We start from the raw sequence: 18054 nt of genomic DNA, 5'->3' as shown, positions 1-18054 counted from the left end.
AGCAGCACAGAGTATTTCAGGAGGAGAGCGCTGATCTTATAGGAGGACACAGAGATACATAGAGGAAGGAGCAGGTCCCAGCAGCACAGAGTATTTCAGGAGGAGAGCGCTGATCTTATAGGAGGTCACAGAGATACATAGAGGAAGGAGCAGGTCCCAGCAGCACAGAGTATTTCAGGAGAGGAGAGCGCTGATCTTATAGGAGGACACAGAGATACATAGAGGAAGGAGCAGGTCCCAGCAGCACAGAGTATTTCAGGAGGAGAGCACTGATCTTATAGGAGGACACAGAGATACATAGAGGAAGGAGCAGGTCCCAGCAGCACAGAGTATTTCAGGAGAGGAGAGCACTGATCTTATAGGAGGACACAGAGATACATAGAGGAAGGAGCAGGACCCAGCAGCACAGAGTATTTCAGGAGAGGAGAGCGCTGATCTTATAGGAGGACACAGAGATACATAGAGGGAGGAGCAGGTCCCAGCAGCACAGAGTATTTCAGGAGAGGAGAGCGCTGATCTTATAGGAGGACACAGAGATACAGAGGAAGGAGCAGGACCCAGCAGCACAGAGTATTTCAGGAGAGGAGAGCGCTGATCTTATAGGAGGACACAGAGATACATAGAGGAAGGAACAGGTCCCAGCAGCACAGAGTATTTCAGGAGAGGAGAGCGCTGATCTTATAGGAGGACACAGAGATACATAGAGGAAGGAGCAGGTCCCAGCAGCACAGAGTATTTCAGGAGAGGAGAGCGCTGATCTTATAGGAGGACACAGAGATACATAGAGGAAGGAGCAGGTCCCAGCAGCACAGAGTATTTCAGGAGGAGAGCACTGATCTTATAGGAGGACACAGAGATACATAGAGGAAGGAGCAGGTCCCAGCAGCACAGAGTATTTCAGAAGAGGAGAGCGCTGATCTTATAGGAGGACACAGAGATACATAGAGGAAGGAGCAGGTCCCAGCAGCACAGAGTATTTCAGGAGAGGAGAGCGCTGATCTTATAGGAGGACACAGAGATACATAGAGGAAGGAGCAGGTCCCAGCAGCACAGAGTATTTCAGGAGGAGAGCACTGATCTTATAGGAGGACACAGAGATACATAGAGGAAGGAGCAGGTCCCAGCAGCACAGAGTATTTCAGGAGAGGAGAGCGCTGATCTTATAGGAGGACACAGAGATACATAGAGGAAGGAGCAGGACCCAGCAGCACAGAGTATTTCAGGAGAGGAGAGCACTGATCTTATAGGAGGACACAGAGATACATAGAGGAAGGAGCAGGTCCCAGCAGCACAGAGTATTTCAGGAGAGGAGAGCACTGATCTTATAGGAGGTCACAGAGATACATAGAGGAAGGAGAAGGTCCCAGCAGCACAGAGGATTTCAGGAGAGGGAAGCGCTGATCTTATAGGAGGACACAGAGATACATAGAGGAAGGAGCAGGACCCAGCAGCACAGAGTATTTCAGAAGAGGAGAGCGCTGATCTTATAGGAGGACACAGAGATACATAGAGGAAGGAGCAGGACCCAGCAGCACAGAGTATTTCAGAAGAGGAGAGCGCTGATCTTATAGGAGGACACAGAGATACATAGAGGAAGGAGCAGGACCCAGCAGCACAGAGTATTTCAGGAGAGGAGAACGCTGATCTTATAGGAGGACACAGAGATACATAGAGAAAGGAGCAGGACCCAGCAGCACAGAGTATTTCAGGAGAGGAGAGCACTGATCTTATAGGAGGACACAGAGATACATAGAGGAAGGAGCAGGACCCAGCAGCACAGAGTATTTCAGAAGAGGAGAGCGCTGATCTTATAGGAGGACACAGAGATACATAGAGGAAGGAGCAGGACCCAGCAGCACAGAGTATTTCAGAAGAGGAGAGCGCTGATCTTATAGGAGGACACAGAGATACATAGAGGAAGGAGCAGGACCCAGCAGCACAGAGTATTTCAGGAGAGGAGAGCACTGATCTTATAGGAGGACACAGAGATACATAGAGGAAGGAGCAGGACCCAGCAGCACAGAGTATTTCAGGAGAGGAGAGCACTGATCTTATAGGAGGACACAGAGATACATAGAGGAAGGAGCAGGCCCCAGCAGCACAGAGTATTTCAGGAGAGGAGAGCACTGATCTTATAGGAGGACACAGAGATACATAGAGGAAGGAGCAGGACCCAGCAGCACAGAGTATTTCGGGGGTAGACTCTTGTCACTTCTGTTCTGCATTGATGAATCCTTCTTGTGTCTTCCTTGTTTTCGAGCTACGGCCCCCGGTGTTGGGGACATTGGTGCTGCTGGAGGTAGAAGGGGTGACGCGTTTCTGGATTTCCCACCCCTCATTTCTCCTTCTTTCTGCACTTTAGGGAGTTGCACATGGAGTGATTTCCCGGACTTTGGGACTGTTGTGATTTCTGGATTCCCCCCCCCCCTCCCCGCGCTCCTGAGAGGGTGCAGAGGGGTCACATCAGGATCGCAGGAGGCCGGTTATTACAGTGATTGTAGGAAGTGGGACAGGCTTTCAAATTTGGGACACCGGAGCTGAAATCATAATCTTAGGCCGGGGTTGTCAAATTATTGGCGGTTTCTGTATTATATATATATATTTTTTTGTTGTTTCACATATGGCCGCAAATGAGCGCATCGCCTAGAAGTCACCGGTGTCCTCACGAGCAGCCGAGGATTATCCCCGAGTAACTGCAGCCTTAATCTGCCGAAGTCACAGGAAGCGATTAAGTGCCGGTTTCCACTGGCTAATCCTGTCCTGTGATTGGCTGCCTCGCTCCAAAGCTCCGGAGCCTTAAAGGACCATCCCTTTAATAACCGGGGGCCGGAGCCCACCCTGACTGCTCGTGGGAGTTGGGGTGATGTTTTAGGGTCTAGGTGGGAATATATTTAATATAGGGCCCGGGGGGTGACAGCTCCCACATCTCAGTGCCTGCAGGTCTGCACTATTTTTGGGTTCTGCTGTAAAGCAAGTGGCTGTGATGCGAGGTTCTGGTATCATTCATTCTCTACCTGTGGGATGGATTAGTCACTTCTGCTCCACAGACTGTACTTATCCCGTCCCTCGGGGGGCATCTACACGTAGGGGGCACACGTCAGCGGTGTTTACAGGCTCCAGTATGGCTGCTGGGCTATTACATGTCAGCGGTGTTTACCGGCTCCAGTATGGCTGCTGGGCTATTACATGTCAGCAGTGTTTACAGGCCCCAGTATGGCTGCTGGGCTATTTCACGTCAGCAGTGTTTACAGGCTCCAGTATGGCTGCTGGGCTATTTCACGTCAGCAGTGTTTACAGGCCCCAGTATGGCTGCTGGGATATTACATGTCAGCGGTGTTTACAGGCCCCAGTATGGCTGCTGGGATATTTCATGTCAGCAGTGTTTACAGGCTCCAGTATGGCTGCTGGGATATTTCATGTCAGCAGTGTTTACAGGCTCCAGGATGGCTGCTGGGATATTTCATGTCAGCAGTGTTTACAGGCTCCAGTATGGCTGCTGGGCTATTACATGTCAGCAGTGTTTACAGGCCCCAGTATGGCTGCTGGGCTATTACATGTGAGCAGTGTTTACAGGCCCCAGTATGGCTGCTGGGCTATTACATGTGAGCAGTGTTTACAGGCCCCAGTATGGCTGCTGGGCTATTACATGTCAGCAGTGTTTACAGGCTCCAGTATGGCTGCTGGGCTATTACATGTCAGCGGTGTTTACAGGCCCCAGTATGGCTGCTGGGCTATTACATGTCAGCAGTGTTTACAGGCCCCAGTATGGCTGCTGGGCTACTACATGTCAGCAGTGTTTACAGGCTCCAGTATGGCTGCTGGGATATATCATGTCAGCGGTGTTTACAGGCTCCAGTATGGCTGCTGGGATATTACATGTCAGCGGTGTTTACAGGCTCCAGTATGGCTGCTGGGCTATTACATGTCAGCGGTGTTTACAGGCTCCAGTATGGCTGCTGGGATATATCATGTCAGCGGTGTTTACAGGCTCCAGTATGGCTGCTGGGCTATTACATGTCAGCGGTGTTTACAGGCTCCAGTATGGCTGCTGGGATATATCATGTCAGCGGTGTTTACAGGCTCCAGTATGGCTGCTGGGCTATTACATGTCAGCGGTGTTTACAGGCTCCAGTATTGCTGCTGGGCTATTACATGTCAGCGGTGTTTACAGGCCCCAGTATGGCTGCTGGGATATTTCATGTCAGCGGTGTTTACAGGCCCCAGTATGGCTGCTGGGCTATTACATGTCAGCAGTGTTTACAGGCTCCAGTATGGCTGCTGGGCTATTACATGTCAGCTGTGTTTACAGGCCCCAGTATGGCTGCTTGGATATTTCATGTCAGCAGTGTTTACAGGCCCCAGTATGGCTGCTGGGCTATTTCATGTCAGCAGTGTTTACAGGCCCCAGTATGGCTGCTGGGCTATTACATGTCAGCGGTGTTTACAGGCCCCAGTATGGTTGCTGGGCTATTACATGTCAGCGGTGTTTACAGGCCCCAGTATGGTTGCTGGGATATTACATGTCAGCGGTGTTTACAGGCTCCAGTATGGCTGCTGGGATATTTCATGTCAGCCGTGTTTACAGGCCCCAGTATGGCTGCTGGGCTATTACATGTCAGCGGTGTTTACAGGCCCCAGTATGGCTGCTGGGCTATTACATGTCAGCGGTGTTTACAGGCCCCAGTATGGCTGCTTGGATATTTCATGTCAGCAGTGTTTACAGGCCCCAGTATGGCTGCTGGGATATTTCATGTCAGCGGTGTTTACAGGCCCCAGTATGGCTGCTGGGCTATTACGTGTCAGCGGTGTTTACAGGCCCCAGTATGGCTGCTGGGATATATCATGTCAGCGGTGTTTACAGGCCCCAGTATGGCTGCTGGGATATTTCATGTCAGCGGTGTTTACAGGCCCCAGTATGGCTGCTGGGCTATTACATGTCAGCAGTGTTTACAGGCCCCAGTATGGCTGCTGGGCTATTTCACGTCAGCGGTGTTTACAGGCCCCAGTATGGCTGCTGGGATATATCATGTCAGCACTGTTTACAGGCCCCAGTATGGCTGCTGGGATATATCATGTCAGCGGTGTTTACAGGCCCCAGTATGGCTGCTGGGCTATTACATGTCAGCAGTGTTTACAGGCCCCAGTATGGCTGCTGGGCTATTGCATGTCAGCAGTGTTTACAGGCCCCAGTATGGCTGCTGGGCTATTACATGTCAGCGGTGTTTACAGGCCCCAGTATGGCTGCTGGGATATATCATGTCAGCGGTGTTTACAGGCCCCAGTATGGCTGCTGGGCTATTACATGTCAGCGGTGTTTACAGGCTCCAGTATGGCTGCTGGGATATTACATGTCAGCAGTGTTTACAGGCCCCAGTATGGCTGCTGGGATATTTCATGTCAGCGGTGTTTACAGGCTCCAGTATGGCTGCTGGGATATTACATGTCAGCGGTGTTTACAGGCCCCAGTATGGCTGCTGGGATATTACATGTCAGCGGTGTTTACAGGCTCCAGTATGGCTGCTGGGCTATTACATGTCAGCAGTGTTTACAGGCCCCAGTATGGCTGCTGGGCTATTACATGTCAGCGGTGTTTACAGGCTCCAGTATGGCTGCTGGGCTATTACATGTCAGCAGTGTTTACAGGCCCCAGTATGGTTGCTGGGCTATTACATGTCAGCGGTGTTTACAGGCTCCAGTATGGCTGCTGGGATATTACATGTCAGCGGTGTTTACAGGCTCCAGTATGGCTGCTGGGCTATTACATGTCAGCGGTGTTTACAGGCCCCAGTATGGCTGCTGGGCTATTACATGTCAGCGGTGTTTACAGGCCCCAGTATGGCTGCTGGGATATTACATGTCAGCGGTGTTTACAGGCTCCAGTATGGCTGCTGGGCTATTACATGTCAGCGGTGTTTACTGGCTCCAGTATGGCTGCTGGGCTATTACATGTCAGCGGTGTTTACAGGCCCCAGTATGGCTGCTGGGATATTTCATGTCAGCGGTGTTTACAGGCTCCAGTATGGCTGCTGGGATATTTCATGTCAGCGGTGTTTACAGGCCCCAGTATGGCTGCTGGGATATTTCATGTCAGCGGTGTTTACAGGCCCCAGTATGGCTGCTGGGATATTACATGTCAGCGGTGTTTACAGGCCCCAGTATGGCTGCTGGGATATTACATGTCAGCGGTGTTTACAGGCTCCAGTATGGCTGCTGGGCTATTACATGTCAGCGGTGTTTACAGGCCCCAGTATGGCTGCTGGGATATTACATGTCAGCGGTGTTTACAGGCTCCAGTATGGCTGCTGGGATATTACATGTCAGCGGTGTTTACAGGCTCCAGTATGGCTGCTGGGATATATCATGTCAGCGGTGTTTACAGGCCCCAGTATGGCTGCTGGGATATTACATGTCAGCAGTGTTTACAGGCCCCAGTATGGCTGCTGGGATATATCATGTCAGCAGTGTTTAGAGGCTCCAGTATGGCTGCTGGGATATATCATGTCAGCGGTGTTTACAGGCTCCAGTATGGCTACTGGGATATTACATGTCAGCAGTGTTTACAGGCCCCAGTATGGCTGCTGGGATATAGCATGTCAGCGGTGTTTACAGGCTCCAGTATGGCTGCTGGGATATTTCATGTCAGCGGTGTTTACAGGCTCCAGTATGGCTGCTGGGATATTACATGTCAGCGGTGTTTACAGGCTCCAGTATGGCTGCTGGGATATTACATGTCAGCGGTGTTTACAGGCTCCAGTATGGCTGCTGGGATATTACATGTCATCGGTGTTTACAGGCTCCAGTATGGCTGCTGGGATATATCATGTCAGCGGTGTTTACAGGCCCCAGTATGGCTGCTGGGTTATATCATGTCAGCGGTGTTTACAGGCCCCAGTATGGCTGCTGGGATATTACATGTCATCGGTGTTTACAGACTCCAGTATGGCTGCTGGGATATATCATGTCAGCGGTGTTTACAGGCTCCAGTATGGCTGCTGGGATATATCATGTCAGCGGTGTTTACAGGCCCCAGTATGGCTGCTGGGTTATATCATGTCAGCGGTGTTTACAGGCCCCAGTATGGCTGCTGGGATATTACATGTCAGCAGTTTTTACAGGCCCCAGTATGGCTGCTGGGATATTACATGTCAGCGGTGTTTACAGGCTCCAGTATGGCTGCTGGGATATTACATGTCAGCAGTGTTTACAGGCTCCAGTATGGCTGCTGGGATATATCATGTCAGCAGTGTTTACAGGCTCCAGTATGGCTGCTGGGATATTACATGTCAGCGGTGTTTACAGGCCCCAGTATGGCTGCTGGGATATTACATGTCAGCGGTGTTTACAGGCTCCAGTATGGCTGCTGGGATATTTCATGTCAGCGGTGTTTAGAGGCCCCAGTATGGCTGCTGGGATATTACATGTCAGCGGTGTTTACAGGCTCCAGTATGGCTGCTGGGATATTTCATGTCAGCGGTGTTTACAGGCTCCAGTATGGCTGCTGGGCTATTACATGTCAGCGGTGTTTACAGGCCCCAGTATGGCTGCTGGGATATTACATGTCAGCGGTGTTTACAGGCTCCAGTATGGCTGCTGGGATATATCATGTCAGCGGTGTTTACAGGCCCCAGTATGGCTGCTGGGATATTACATGTCAGCAGTGTTTACAGGCCCCAGTATGGCTGCTGGGATATATCATGTCAGCAGTGTTTAGAGGCTCCAGTATGGCTGCTGGGATATATCATGTCAGCGGTGTTTACAGGCTCCAGTATGGCTGCTGGGATATTACATGTCAGCGGTGTTTACAGGCTCCAGTATGGCTGCTGGGATATTACATGTCAGCGGTGTTTACAGGCTCCAGTATGGCTGCTGGGATATTACATGTCATCGATGTTTACTGGCTCCAGTATGGCTGCTGGGATATATCATGTCAGCGGTGTTTACAGGCTCCAGTATGGCTGCTGGGATATATCATGTCAGCGGTGTTTACAGGCCCCAGTATGGCTGCTGGGTTATATCATGTCAGCAGTGTTTACAGGCTCCAGTATGGCTGCTGGGATATTACATGTCATCGGTGTTTACAGGCTCCAGTATGGCTGCTGGGCTATTACATGTCAGCGGTGTTTACAGGCTCCAGTATGGCTGCTGGGATATATCATGTCAGCGGTGTTTACAGGCTCCAGTATGGCTGCTGGGCTATTACATGTCAGCGGTGTTTACAGGCTCCAGTATGGCTGCTGGGATATATCATGTCAGCGGTGTTTACAGGCCCCAGTATGGCTGCTGGGATATTACATGTCAGCGGTGTTTACAGGCCCCAGTATGGCTGCTGGGCTATTACATGTCAGCAGTGTTTACAGGCTCCAGTATGGCTGCTGGGCTATTTCATGTCAGCAGTGTTTACAGGCCCCAGTATGGCTGCTGGGATATATCATGTCAGCAGTGTTTACAGGCTCCAGTATGGCTGCTGGGATATTACATGTCATCGGTGTTTACAGGCTCCAGTATGGCTGCTGGGCTATTACATGTCAGCAGTGTTTACAGGCTCCAGTATGGCTGCTGGGATATATCATGTCAGCGGTGTTTACAGGCTCCAGTATGGCTGCTGGGATATTTCATGTCAGCGGTGTTTACAGGCCCCAGTATGGCTGCTGGGCTATTACATGTCAGCAGTGTTTACAGGCTCCAGTATGGCTGCTGGGCTATTTCATGTCAGCAGTGTTTACAGGCTCCAGTATGGCTGCTGGGATATTTCATGTCAGCGGTGTTTACAGGCTCCAGTATGGCTGCTGGGATATTGCATGTCAGCGGTGTTTACAGGCCCCAGTATGGCTGCTGGGATATTTCATGTCAGCGGTGTTTACAGGCTCCAGTATGGCTGCTGGGATATATCATGTCAGCGGTGTTTACAGGCCCCAGTATGGCTGCTGGGATATTACATGTCAGCGGTGTTTACAGGCCCCAGTATGGCTGCTGGGATATTTCATGTGAGCGGTGTTTACAGGCTCCAGTATGGCTGCTGGGATATTACATGTCAGCGGTGTTTACAGGCTCCAGTATGGCTGCTGGGATATATCATGTGAGCGGTGTTTACAGGCTCCAGTATGGCTTCTGGGCTATTACATGTCAGCGGTGTTTACAGGCCCCAGTATGGCTGCTGGGATATTACATGTCAGCGGTGTTTACAGGCTCCAGTATGGCTGCTGGGATATATCATGTCAGCGGTGTTTACAGGCCCCAGTATGGCTGCTGGGATATTACATGTCAGCAGTGTTTACAGGCCCCAGTATGGCTGCTGGGATATATCATGTCAGCAGTGTTTAGAGGCTCCAGTATGGCTGCTGGGATATATCATGTCAGCGGTGTTTACAGGCTCCAGTATGGCTGCTGGGATATTACATGTCAGCGGTGTTTACAGGCTCCAGTATGGCTGCTGGGATATTACATGTCAGCGGTGTTTACAGGCTCCAGTATGGCTGCTGGGATATTACATGTCATCGATGTTTACTGGCTCCAGTATGGCTGCTGGGATATATCATGTCAGCGGTGTTTACAGGCTCCAGTATGGCTGCTGGGATATATCATGTCAGCGGTGTTTACAGGCCCCAGTATGGCTGCTGGGTTATATCATGTCAGCGGTGTTTACAGGCTCCAGTATGGCTGCTGGGATATATCATGTCAGCAGTGTTTACAGGCTCCAGTATGGCTGCTGGGATATTACATGTCATCGGTGTTTACAGGCTCCAGTATGGCTGCTGGGCTATTACATGTCAGCGGTGTTTACAGGCTCCAGTATGGCTGCTGGGATATATCATGTCAGCGGTGTTTACAGGCTCCAGTATGGCTGCTGGGCTATTACATGTCAGCGGTGTTTACAGGCTCCAGTATGGCTGCTGGGATATATCATGTCAGCGGTGTTTACAGGCCCCAGTATGGCTGCTGGGATATTTCATGTCAGCGGTGTTTACAGGCCCCAGTATGGCTGCTGGGATATTTCATGTCAGCAGTGTTTACAGGCTCCAGTATGGCTGCTGGGATATTTCATGTCAGCGGTGTTTACAGGCTCCAGTATGGCTGCTGGGATATTGCATCTCAGCGGTGTTTACAGGCCCCAGTATGGCTGCTGGGATATTACATGTCAGCGGTGTTTACAGGCTCCAGTATGGCTGCTGGGCTATTACATGTCAGCGGTGTTTACAGGCTCCAGTATGGCTGCTGGGATATTTCATGTCAGCGGTGTTTACAGGCTCCAGTATGGCTGCTGAGATATTACATGTCAGCGGTGTTTACAGGCCCCAGTATGGCTGCTGAGATATTACATGTCAGCGGTGTTTACAGGCTCCAGTATGGCTGCTGGGATATATCATGTCAGCGGTGTTTACAGGCTCCAGTATGGCTGCTGGGATATTACATGTCATCGGTGTTTACAGGCTCCAGTATGGCTGCTGGGCTATTACATGTCAGCGGTGTTTACAGGCTCCAGTATGGCTGCTGGGATATATCATGTCAGCGGTGTTTACAGGCTCCAGTATGGCTGCTGGGCTATTACATGTCAGCGGTGTTTACAGGCTCCAGTATGGCTGCTGGGATATATCATGTCAGCGGTGTTTACAGGCCCCAGTATGGCTGCTGGGATATTTCATGTCAGCGGTGTTTACAGGCCCCAGTATGGCTGCTGGGATATTTCATGTCAGCAGTGTTTACAGGCTCCAGTATGGCTGCTGGGATATTTCATGTCAGCGGTGTTTACAGGCTCCAGTATGGCTGCTGGGATATTGCATGTCAGCGGTGTTTACAGGCCCCAGTATGGCTGCTGGGATATTACATGTCAGCGGTGTTTACAGGCTCCAGTATGGCTGCTGGGATATTACATGTCAGCGGTGTTTACAGGCTCCAGTATGGCTGCTGGGATATTACATGTCAGCGGTGTTTACAGGCCCCAGTATGGCTGCTGGGATATATCATGTCAGCGGTGTTTACAGGCTCCAGTATGGCTGCTGGGATATTTCAGGTCAGGGCCTCTGTTGTTGACCATTGACCTCTTGACCCCCAGCCTCGGTTTTTTTTAACCCTTTCCCTCTCTCCTCACAGATGCACCTTCAGGTTTCCCAGCACAAATATCAAGATCACGTTCACGGCCCTGTCCTGCGACAAGAAGGAGAAGCAGGAGGCGCCCGAGTCCCCCATCAAACCCGTGCAGCCGCAGATCTCCCCCCTGACCATAAACATTCCAGACAACATGGCCCACCTGATCAGTCCGCTGCCCTCCCCCACCGGAACCATCAGGTAGGTGGCTCCACCACCGGGGCGCAGCCGATCACCCCCGTTACAAGGTATCATTACATAGTGATTTGTTTTTGGTCCCCAGTGCTGCAAACTCCTGCCCATCAAGTCCTCGGGGCGCCGGCTCATCAGGGTATAAAATGGGGCGCGTGATCGCTGCGGACCTCCACCTCATGGCCGACAACTCCCAGCTGGAAAACGACAAGGAAGCGTCCGGTGGAGACAGCCCGAAGGTCAGTAATGATGTGTCGTCCCTTCCCAGGGGCCGCCTGGGTCCCCCCACCACCCGTCCCCTAATATCTTCTACTATGTCCTCAGGATGATTCGAAGCCGCCCTACTCCTACGCCCAGCTCATAGTACAAGCGATCACCATGGCCCCGGACAAGCAGCTCACGCTCAACGGCATCTACACGCACATCACAAAGAACTACCCCTACTACAGGACAGCGGACAAAGGCTGGCAGGTGGGTCGCCCCCGAGCGGCAACTGCCGGACCCCCACTCCTCCTCCTAGTCTTCTCTCTTTTCTAACGTCTTCTCTCTTTTCTCCGGCAGAATTCGATCCGTCACAATCTCTCTCTAAACCGATATTTCATCAAAGTCCCCCGATCCCAGGAGGAGCCCGGGAAAGGTTCCTTCTGGAGGATAGACCCCGCCTCGGAAAGCAAACTCATAGAGCAAGCGTTTAGGAAACGAAGGCCTCGGGGCGTGCCGTGCTTCAGGACCCCTCTAGGACCGCTGTCTTCAAGGTACAGAGCCGTGCCAGGAAAGGCCGAAGCTCACTGATCCACTGTTTAATTGTGCCTTACCCCCCTCTCAGGAGTGCACCAGCGTCTCCCAACCACTCGGGCGTCTTGTCTGCACATTCAAGTGGCGTCCAAACCCCGGAGAGCCTGTCCAGAGAGGGCTCCCCCGTCCCCATGGAGCCCGAGCCCACCACCATCCAGCCAAAGCTTGCAGTGATCCAGGAAGCACGGTTTGCACAGAGCGCTCCAGGTACTGACAGTTGGTACATCCTGTATCTGTGTATACAGGGAGCTCCCCCTAGTGGTGGCTGCAGACAGAATCTGATCGTGTGTCCTCTTTTTCTGGGCAGGATCCCCCCTTTCCAGCCAACCAGTCCTCATCACTGTGCAACGGCAGCTCCCACAGACTATTAAACCAGTCACCTACACGGTGGCCACGCCGGTGACCACGTCCCAGCAGACGGTGATGCAGACGGTGCACGTGGTTCACCAGATCCCCGCCGTGTCTGTCACCAACGTTTCCAGCCTCACTCCTGTGAACACCTACACGGTCGGGGGTCCGGCGGTGGTCGCACAAACTGCGGTCGTGGCCCAACCCAAACTAGAGCCTCAAGAGAACGGAGACCACAAGGAGGTGAAAGGTCAGTGCAGTGATAGATGGATGCTGCGCACACCGCCGCTTGCCGTGAGTGAACGCGCCGCTTGCCGTGAGTGAACGCGCCGCTTGCCGTGAGTGAACGCGCCGCTTGCCGTGGGTGAACGCGCCGCTTGCCGTGGGTGAACGCGCCGCTTGCCGTGGGTGAACGCGCCGCTTGCCGTGGGTGAACGCGCCGCTTGCCGTGGGTGAACGCGCCGCTTGCTGTGGGTGAACGCGCCGCTTGCTGTGGGTGAACGCGCCGCTTGCTGTGGGTGAACGCGCCGCTTGCTGTGGGTGAACGCGCCGCTTGCTGTGGGTGAACGCGCCGCTTGCTGTGGGTGAACGCGCCGCTTGCCGTGGGTGAACGCGCCGCTTGCCGTGGGTGAACGCGCCGCTTGCCGTGGGTGAACGCGCCGCTTGCCGTGGGTGAACGCGCCGCTTGCCGTGGGTGAACGCGCCGCTTGCCGTGGGTGAACGCGCCGCTTGCCGTGGGTGAACGCGCCGCTTGCCGTGGGTGAACGCGCCGCTTGCCGTGGGTGAACGCGCCGCTTGCCGTGGGTGAACGCGCCGCTTGCCGTGGGTGAACGCGCCGCTTGCCGTGGGTGAACGCTCCGCTTGCCGTGGGTGAACGCAGATCCCTTCTCAATTCTTCCCCCTCCTCAGTGAAAGTAGAAGCAATTCCTGCCATTAGTCACCCGGCGCTCGGCACGGCCGGCCGCATCATCCAGACCCCGACGTCCGCCCCCCTCCAGACGGTCACCATCGTGCAGCAAGCGCCTCTAGGTCAACACCAGCTCCCCATCAAAGCGGTCACCCAGAACGGGACGCACGTCGTGCCCATCACCACCGCCATCCAGGGACAGGTCACCACCGGTAAGGAGACGCTTTTGGGGTTCATAGTGTCCTGTTGGTAGGGGGGGGGGGGTGTAACTCTTATGTCCACGTGTGGATCACACGACCTGATTGGGTGGCGGGGCGGACGCGTGGCCCCGTCTTCAGGTCCCATCTTCAGCTGGATGTGTTTTTTCAGCAAACTCCAGCTACTCCCTGACTGACAGCCCCTGGCAATGGCGAGGAAACGGAGCCCGAGGTAGGAGCCGCTGTGTGTGTCTTGTCTTATCATAGCCGGGGCGACAGCGCCACACGGTGGCCACATCTGCGAGCAACGGGGGGGCCTCAATGCTCGGGGGGCCGCCCTGCTGCCGGGGTCCACAGCCCACCGAGGGTTAGAAACTAGCAGCATATGAGAGGGGGTCACAAATAGACTCCTGTGATTTGGGGTCACAAATAGACGCCTGTTATTATGGGGAACATAAATAGGCGTCTATTTGTGACCCCCCCCCAAATAAGAGGCATCTGTTGTTTGGGGGGATGCACAAATAGACGCCTGTTATTTGGAGGGGTCACAAATAGATGCCTGTTATTTGGGGTGTCAGAAATAGATGCCTGTTATTTGGGGGGGTCACAAATAGATGCCTGTTATTTGGGGGGGGTCACAAATAGATGCCTGTTATTTGGGGGGGGGGTCACAAATAGATGCCTGTTATTTGGGGGGGGGGGTCACAAATAGATGCCTGTTATTTGGGGGGGGGGTCACAAATAGATGCCTGTTATTTGGGGGGGGTCACAAATAGAAGCCTGTTATTTGGGGTGTCACAAATAGATGCCTGTTATTTGGGGTGTCACAAATAGATGCCTGTTATTTGGGGGGGTCACAAATAGATGCCTGTTATTTGGGGGGGGTCACAAATAGATGCCTGTTATTTGGGGGGGGGGTCACAAATAGATGCCTGTTATTTGGGGGGGGGGGGGTCACAAATGCCTGTTATTTGGGGGGGGGTCACAAATAGATGCCTGTTATTTGGGGGGGGTCACAAATAGATGCCTGTTATTTGGGGGGGGTCACAAATAGATGCCTGTTATTTGGGGGGGGTCACAAATAGATTCCTGTTATTTGGGGGGGGTCACAAATAGAGGCCTGTTACTTGGGGTACACATATAATTTCTAGCACAGGTGATGGTTATGTTTGGGGTTTACACAGCGTATAACTCGTCCTCGTCTCTCCCCCTCACAGCCGCAGCCAGCCCCCTTCACCTGCTCGCCACCCACGCCTCCGCCTCGGCCTCCCTCCCCACCAAGAGGCAAAACGGAGACCAGAACGAGCAGCCGGATATCAAGAGAATCAAAGCGGAAGACCGCGGCGGCGAGGCCCTAGTGATATCTCTACCTGAGAACGCCCAAAAAACGGAGGGATCCACGGCGTCCAACGAACAAGACACCAACCAAAAATAGGACCCTCAGCCGCCCCCCTCCTTCTCCGCCGCCAACACAGAAGATAACACATCCGTTCTTTTTTTTTTTTATTTCTTATCTTCGTTCTTTCCCCGTTTTTTTCTTTCCTCCCCTTCGTTTCTGGAAGTGACCTCCATGTAAAGGAAAACGCGCAGCTTCAGAGGTGCCAAAAACTATCCCGTTCACCAAACTGGGGGGATGGGCCTGTGAAGGGGTCTCGGAAAATACAAAAAAAAAAAAAAAAAGTTTTTGGATACATTTTTGTTTTTTTGGATATTTCTCCATGGTTGGACTCTTCAACTACAACCCCCACCTTTGGGATTTCCCAAAGGTGGGGGCTGTAGGGTTTAGCATCTGTTCCTCTACAAAAGGGAAACTATTCAACAATCGGCAGCTATCGCCTCCCCCCTGACCCTCCGGACTCGCACAAGACGGACATCACCCCCTACTCAACTTTTTTTTGCAGTTTTTTTTTTTTTTATTTAAATAAATAAAAAAAAAACAATAACTTCCCTGATCAGCAAGGCAACGGGTCGTACATTTCAGAATTTCCAGCCACTTCAATATCATGAATTATTATTATTTTTTTTTTTTTTTTAAAACTGAATGTAGAATTTTTTTTTTATTTTTTTGCTGTTACATTTAGCAATTTTTTTTCCCTTTTTTTGTTGTTTTTGAGCGTGCATGTAACGGAAAGAAGAAAAGAAAGCGGAAAAAGGAAAAAAAATAAAATTAAAAAATTATCGTAAGAGACGTTTAACAAATTGTTAAAAGAAACTGTTCTCAGTTTTGATCAGAGCTGCACTTAACTCCTCATCCTCTCCCCTTCTCCTCCCGTGTTCTGTGCCCCGGCCTAATTTACCCATGTTACCCCCCCCCCCACCCTTTTCCTCCCCCCCCACCCTGAAAAACTTTTACTTCTAAGGTTAAAAAAGGAAAAAAAAATCACAAAAAATATCTTGCTTAATATTGTGTATGTTTAAATGGCAAAAAAAAAGGCTGCTGTTCAAGTCCCCTTTAGAAAAAGAAAAAAAAATATTTCCAAACCTCGAAAAGGAAACAAAAAATAATAAACGAGAAAAAAAAAATAGTAAAAAAAACACAAAAATAAAACAAAACTAGTGTCGAGGGTAAATTTTCAGAAAAAAAAATATTAATAAAAAAAAACAACTCCGAACACTGGAACTGGAACCGTTTCTCTCGCAGCGTCTGTCTTGTTTCCGTTAAACCTGTTGATGAGTCTGCCGCCGTCACATATTTTATTTTACAGGATGCTATATTTAGCGGTTTTCATTTAGCTGTTTTTTGTTTTGTTTTTTTTGGTTTGTTTTTTTTTTTTTTTGGGTGAGTCTACCGCCAGTACCTATTTTATTTTTTCCTTTTTGGGTGAGTTTCCCGTCGTCATCCTTTCCCACCGCCAGCACATATTTCAGTTTTTCCTTTTTGTGTGAGCCCACCGCCGTCAACCTTTGTTCCCACCGCCAGTACATATTTTATCATATATATATATATATATATATATATATATATATATATATATATATATATATATATATATATATATATATATATATATATATATATATTAAAAAAAAAAAAAGGCATCCTGTAAAATAAAATGTGACGGCAGCGGTGGACTCACCCAAAAAGGAAAAAATATAATATTTTTTTTTTTTCTTTTTTATTTATTTCTTTTTGGGTGAGTCCACCGCCATTACATATTTCATTTTATCCTATGTGGGTGAGTCCGCCGCCCCATATATTATTTTTTCATTTTTTCCTTTTTGGGTGAGTCCACCGCTGCCGTCACATTTTATTTTACAGGATGCCATTTTTTTTTTAATAAATAAATATATATATATATATATATATATATATATATAATATTAAAAAAAAATATATAATATATGGGGCGGCGGACTCACCCAAATAGGATAAAATGAAATATGTACTGGCGGTAGACTCACCCAAAAAGAAATAAATTAAAAAAAAAAAAAAAATAATAATTTTATATATATATATATATATCTCTTTTCCTTGACTTGGCCCGCCATGAAAATCAATGGTGAATCGGACGGAAAAAAAAGACTTTTATTTATGAACAGATATATTAATTTTTTTTTTTATTTTTTTTTGTTACCTTCAACCATTAAAATATTTATAATCTTGACCTTTAATAAACTTCGGAGTATGATGTTTTACATGAAACTTTTTTTTGTCCTTTATTTTTTTTTTTAACATTTTATTTCCTTATAAAATTGTTTTTATATTAATTTTTTTTATATTTTTTTATTCATTGATAACCAACTTTTCAAGCTTTTGATGAATTCTTGGGACTGTTTAAGGGTCAGTAAAATGCTGGATCACTTTGATTTCTGCTCTGAAGGTCTCAGTTGACTGTGAGATCCGATCACTGCCCGTCGGATGCAGTCGGCGGCCGCTGTGCTTCATGCAAAATTTCATACTCCTTGCAGATCTCAGCCCAAGAATATAAATATTTTTGTATTTATTTTTTTTTAGTATTCATTGTACAATTTTACACACCGGCTAATGCTTTGGAGAAAATAGAAAATATACAGGGGGTATGGAAAGTATTCACACCCCTGTAAATTTTTCCCTGTTTCATTGCAGCCATGGTCATAAGTATTCAGCTCCTTTGCTCAGTTTATCACATGATCATAAGTATTCTGCCCCTTTGCTCAGTATTGAGTAGAGGCGCCCTCCCTTTTGAGCTAGTACAGCCATGAGTCTTCTTGGGATCCCGGATTTGGGGATCCTCAGCCATTCTTCCTTGCAGATCCTCTCCAGTTCCGTCAGGTTGGATGGTGAACGTTGGTGGATGCCATTTTCAGGTCTCTCCAGAGATGCTCAATTGGGTTTAGGTCAGGGCTCTGGCTGGGCCGGTCAAGAATGGTCACAGTTGTTGTGAAGCCGCTCCTTTGTTATTTTAGCTGTGAGCTTAGGGTCAGTGTCTTGTTGGAAGGTGAACCTTCGGCCAAGTCTGAGGTCCAGAGCATCTGGAAGAGGTTTTCTTCCAGGATATCTCTGTACTTGGCCACATTCATCTTTCCTTCAATTGTAAACAGTCGTCTTGTTAC

At 49.8% G+C, this 18054-nt stretch overlaps 1 protein-coding gene across 2 annotated transcripts in view; it reads left to right on the top strand.

Annotated features, from left to right (window-relative positions):
* The window catches only part of FOXK2 (forkhead box K2), a 50760-nt gene extending 35317 nt beyond the window's left edge, over positions 1-15443 (top strand). The window contains exons 2-10 of one of the 2 annotated variants that reach the window (XM_075351447.1): positions 11089-11283; positions 11366-11513; positions 11599-11745; positions 11836-12029; positions 12101-12276; positions 12377-12667; positions 13327-13536; positions 13694-13753; positions 14739-15443. In XM_075351447.1, the coding sequence (XP_075207562.1) occupies positions 11089-11283; positions 11366-11513; positions 11599-11745; positions 11836-12029; positions 12101-12276; positions 12377-12667; positions 13327-13536; positions 13694-13753; positions 14739-14956 (1639 nt within the window). In that variant the 3' untranslated portion in view covers positions 14957-15443. The remainder of the gene's footprint in view (positions 1-11088; positions 11284-11365; positions 11514-11598; positions 11746-11835; positions 12030-12100; positions 12277-12376; positions 12668-13326; positions 13537-13693; positions 13754-14738) is intronic. The other variant, XM_075351448.1, reaches the window with a different exon arrangement.
* Positions 15444-18054: the final 2611 nt, after the last annotated feature.

Source organism: Anomaloglossus baeobatrachus, chromosome 5 (genome assembly GCF_048569485.1).
Source record: "Anomaloglossus baeobatrachus isolate aAnoBae1 chromosome 5, aAnoBae1.hap1, whole genome shotgun sequence".
NCBI classification, from domain to species: Eukaryota; Metazoa; Chordata; class Amphibia; order Anura; family Aromobatidae; genus Anomaloglossus; species Anomaloglossus baeobatrachus.
This window is presented reverse-complemented; position numbering and strand designations above follow the sequence as displayed.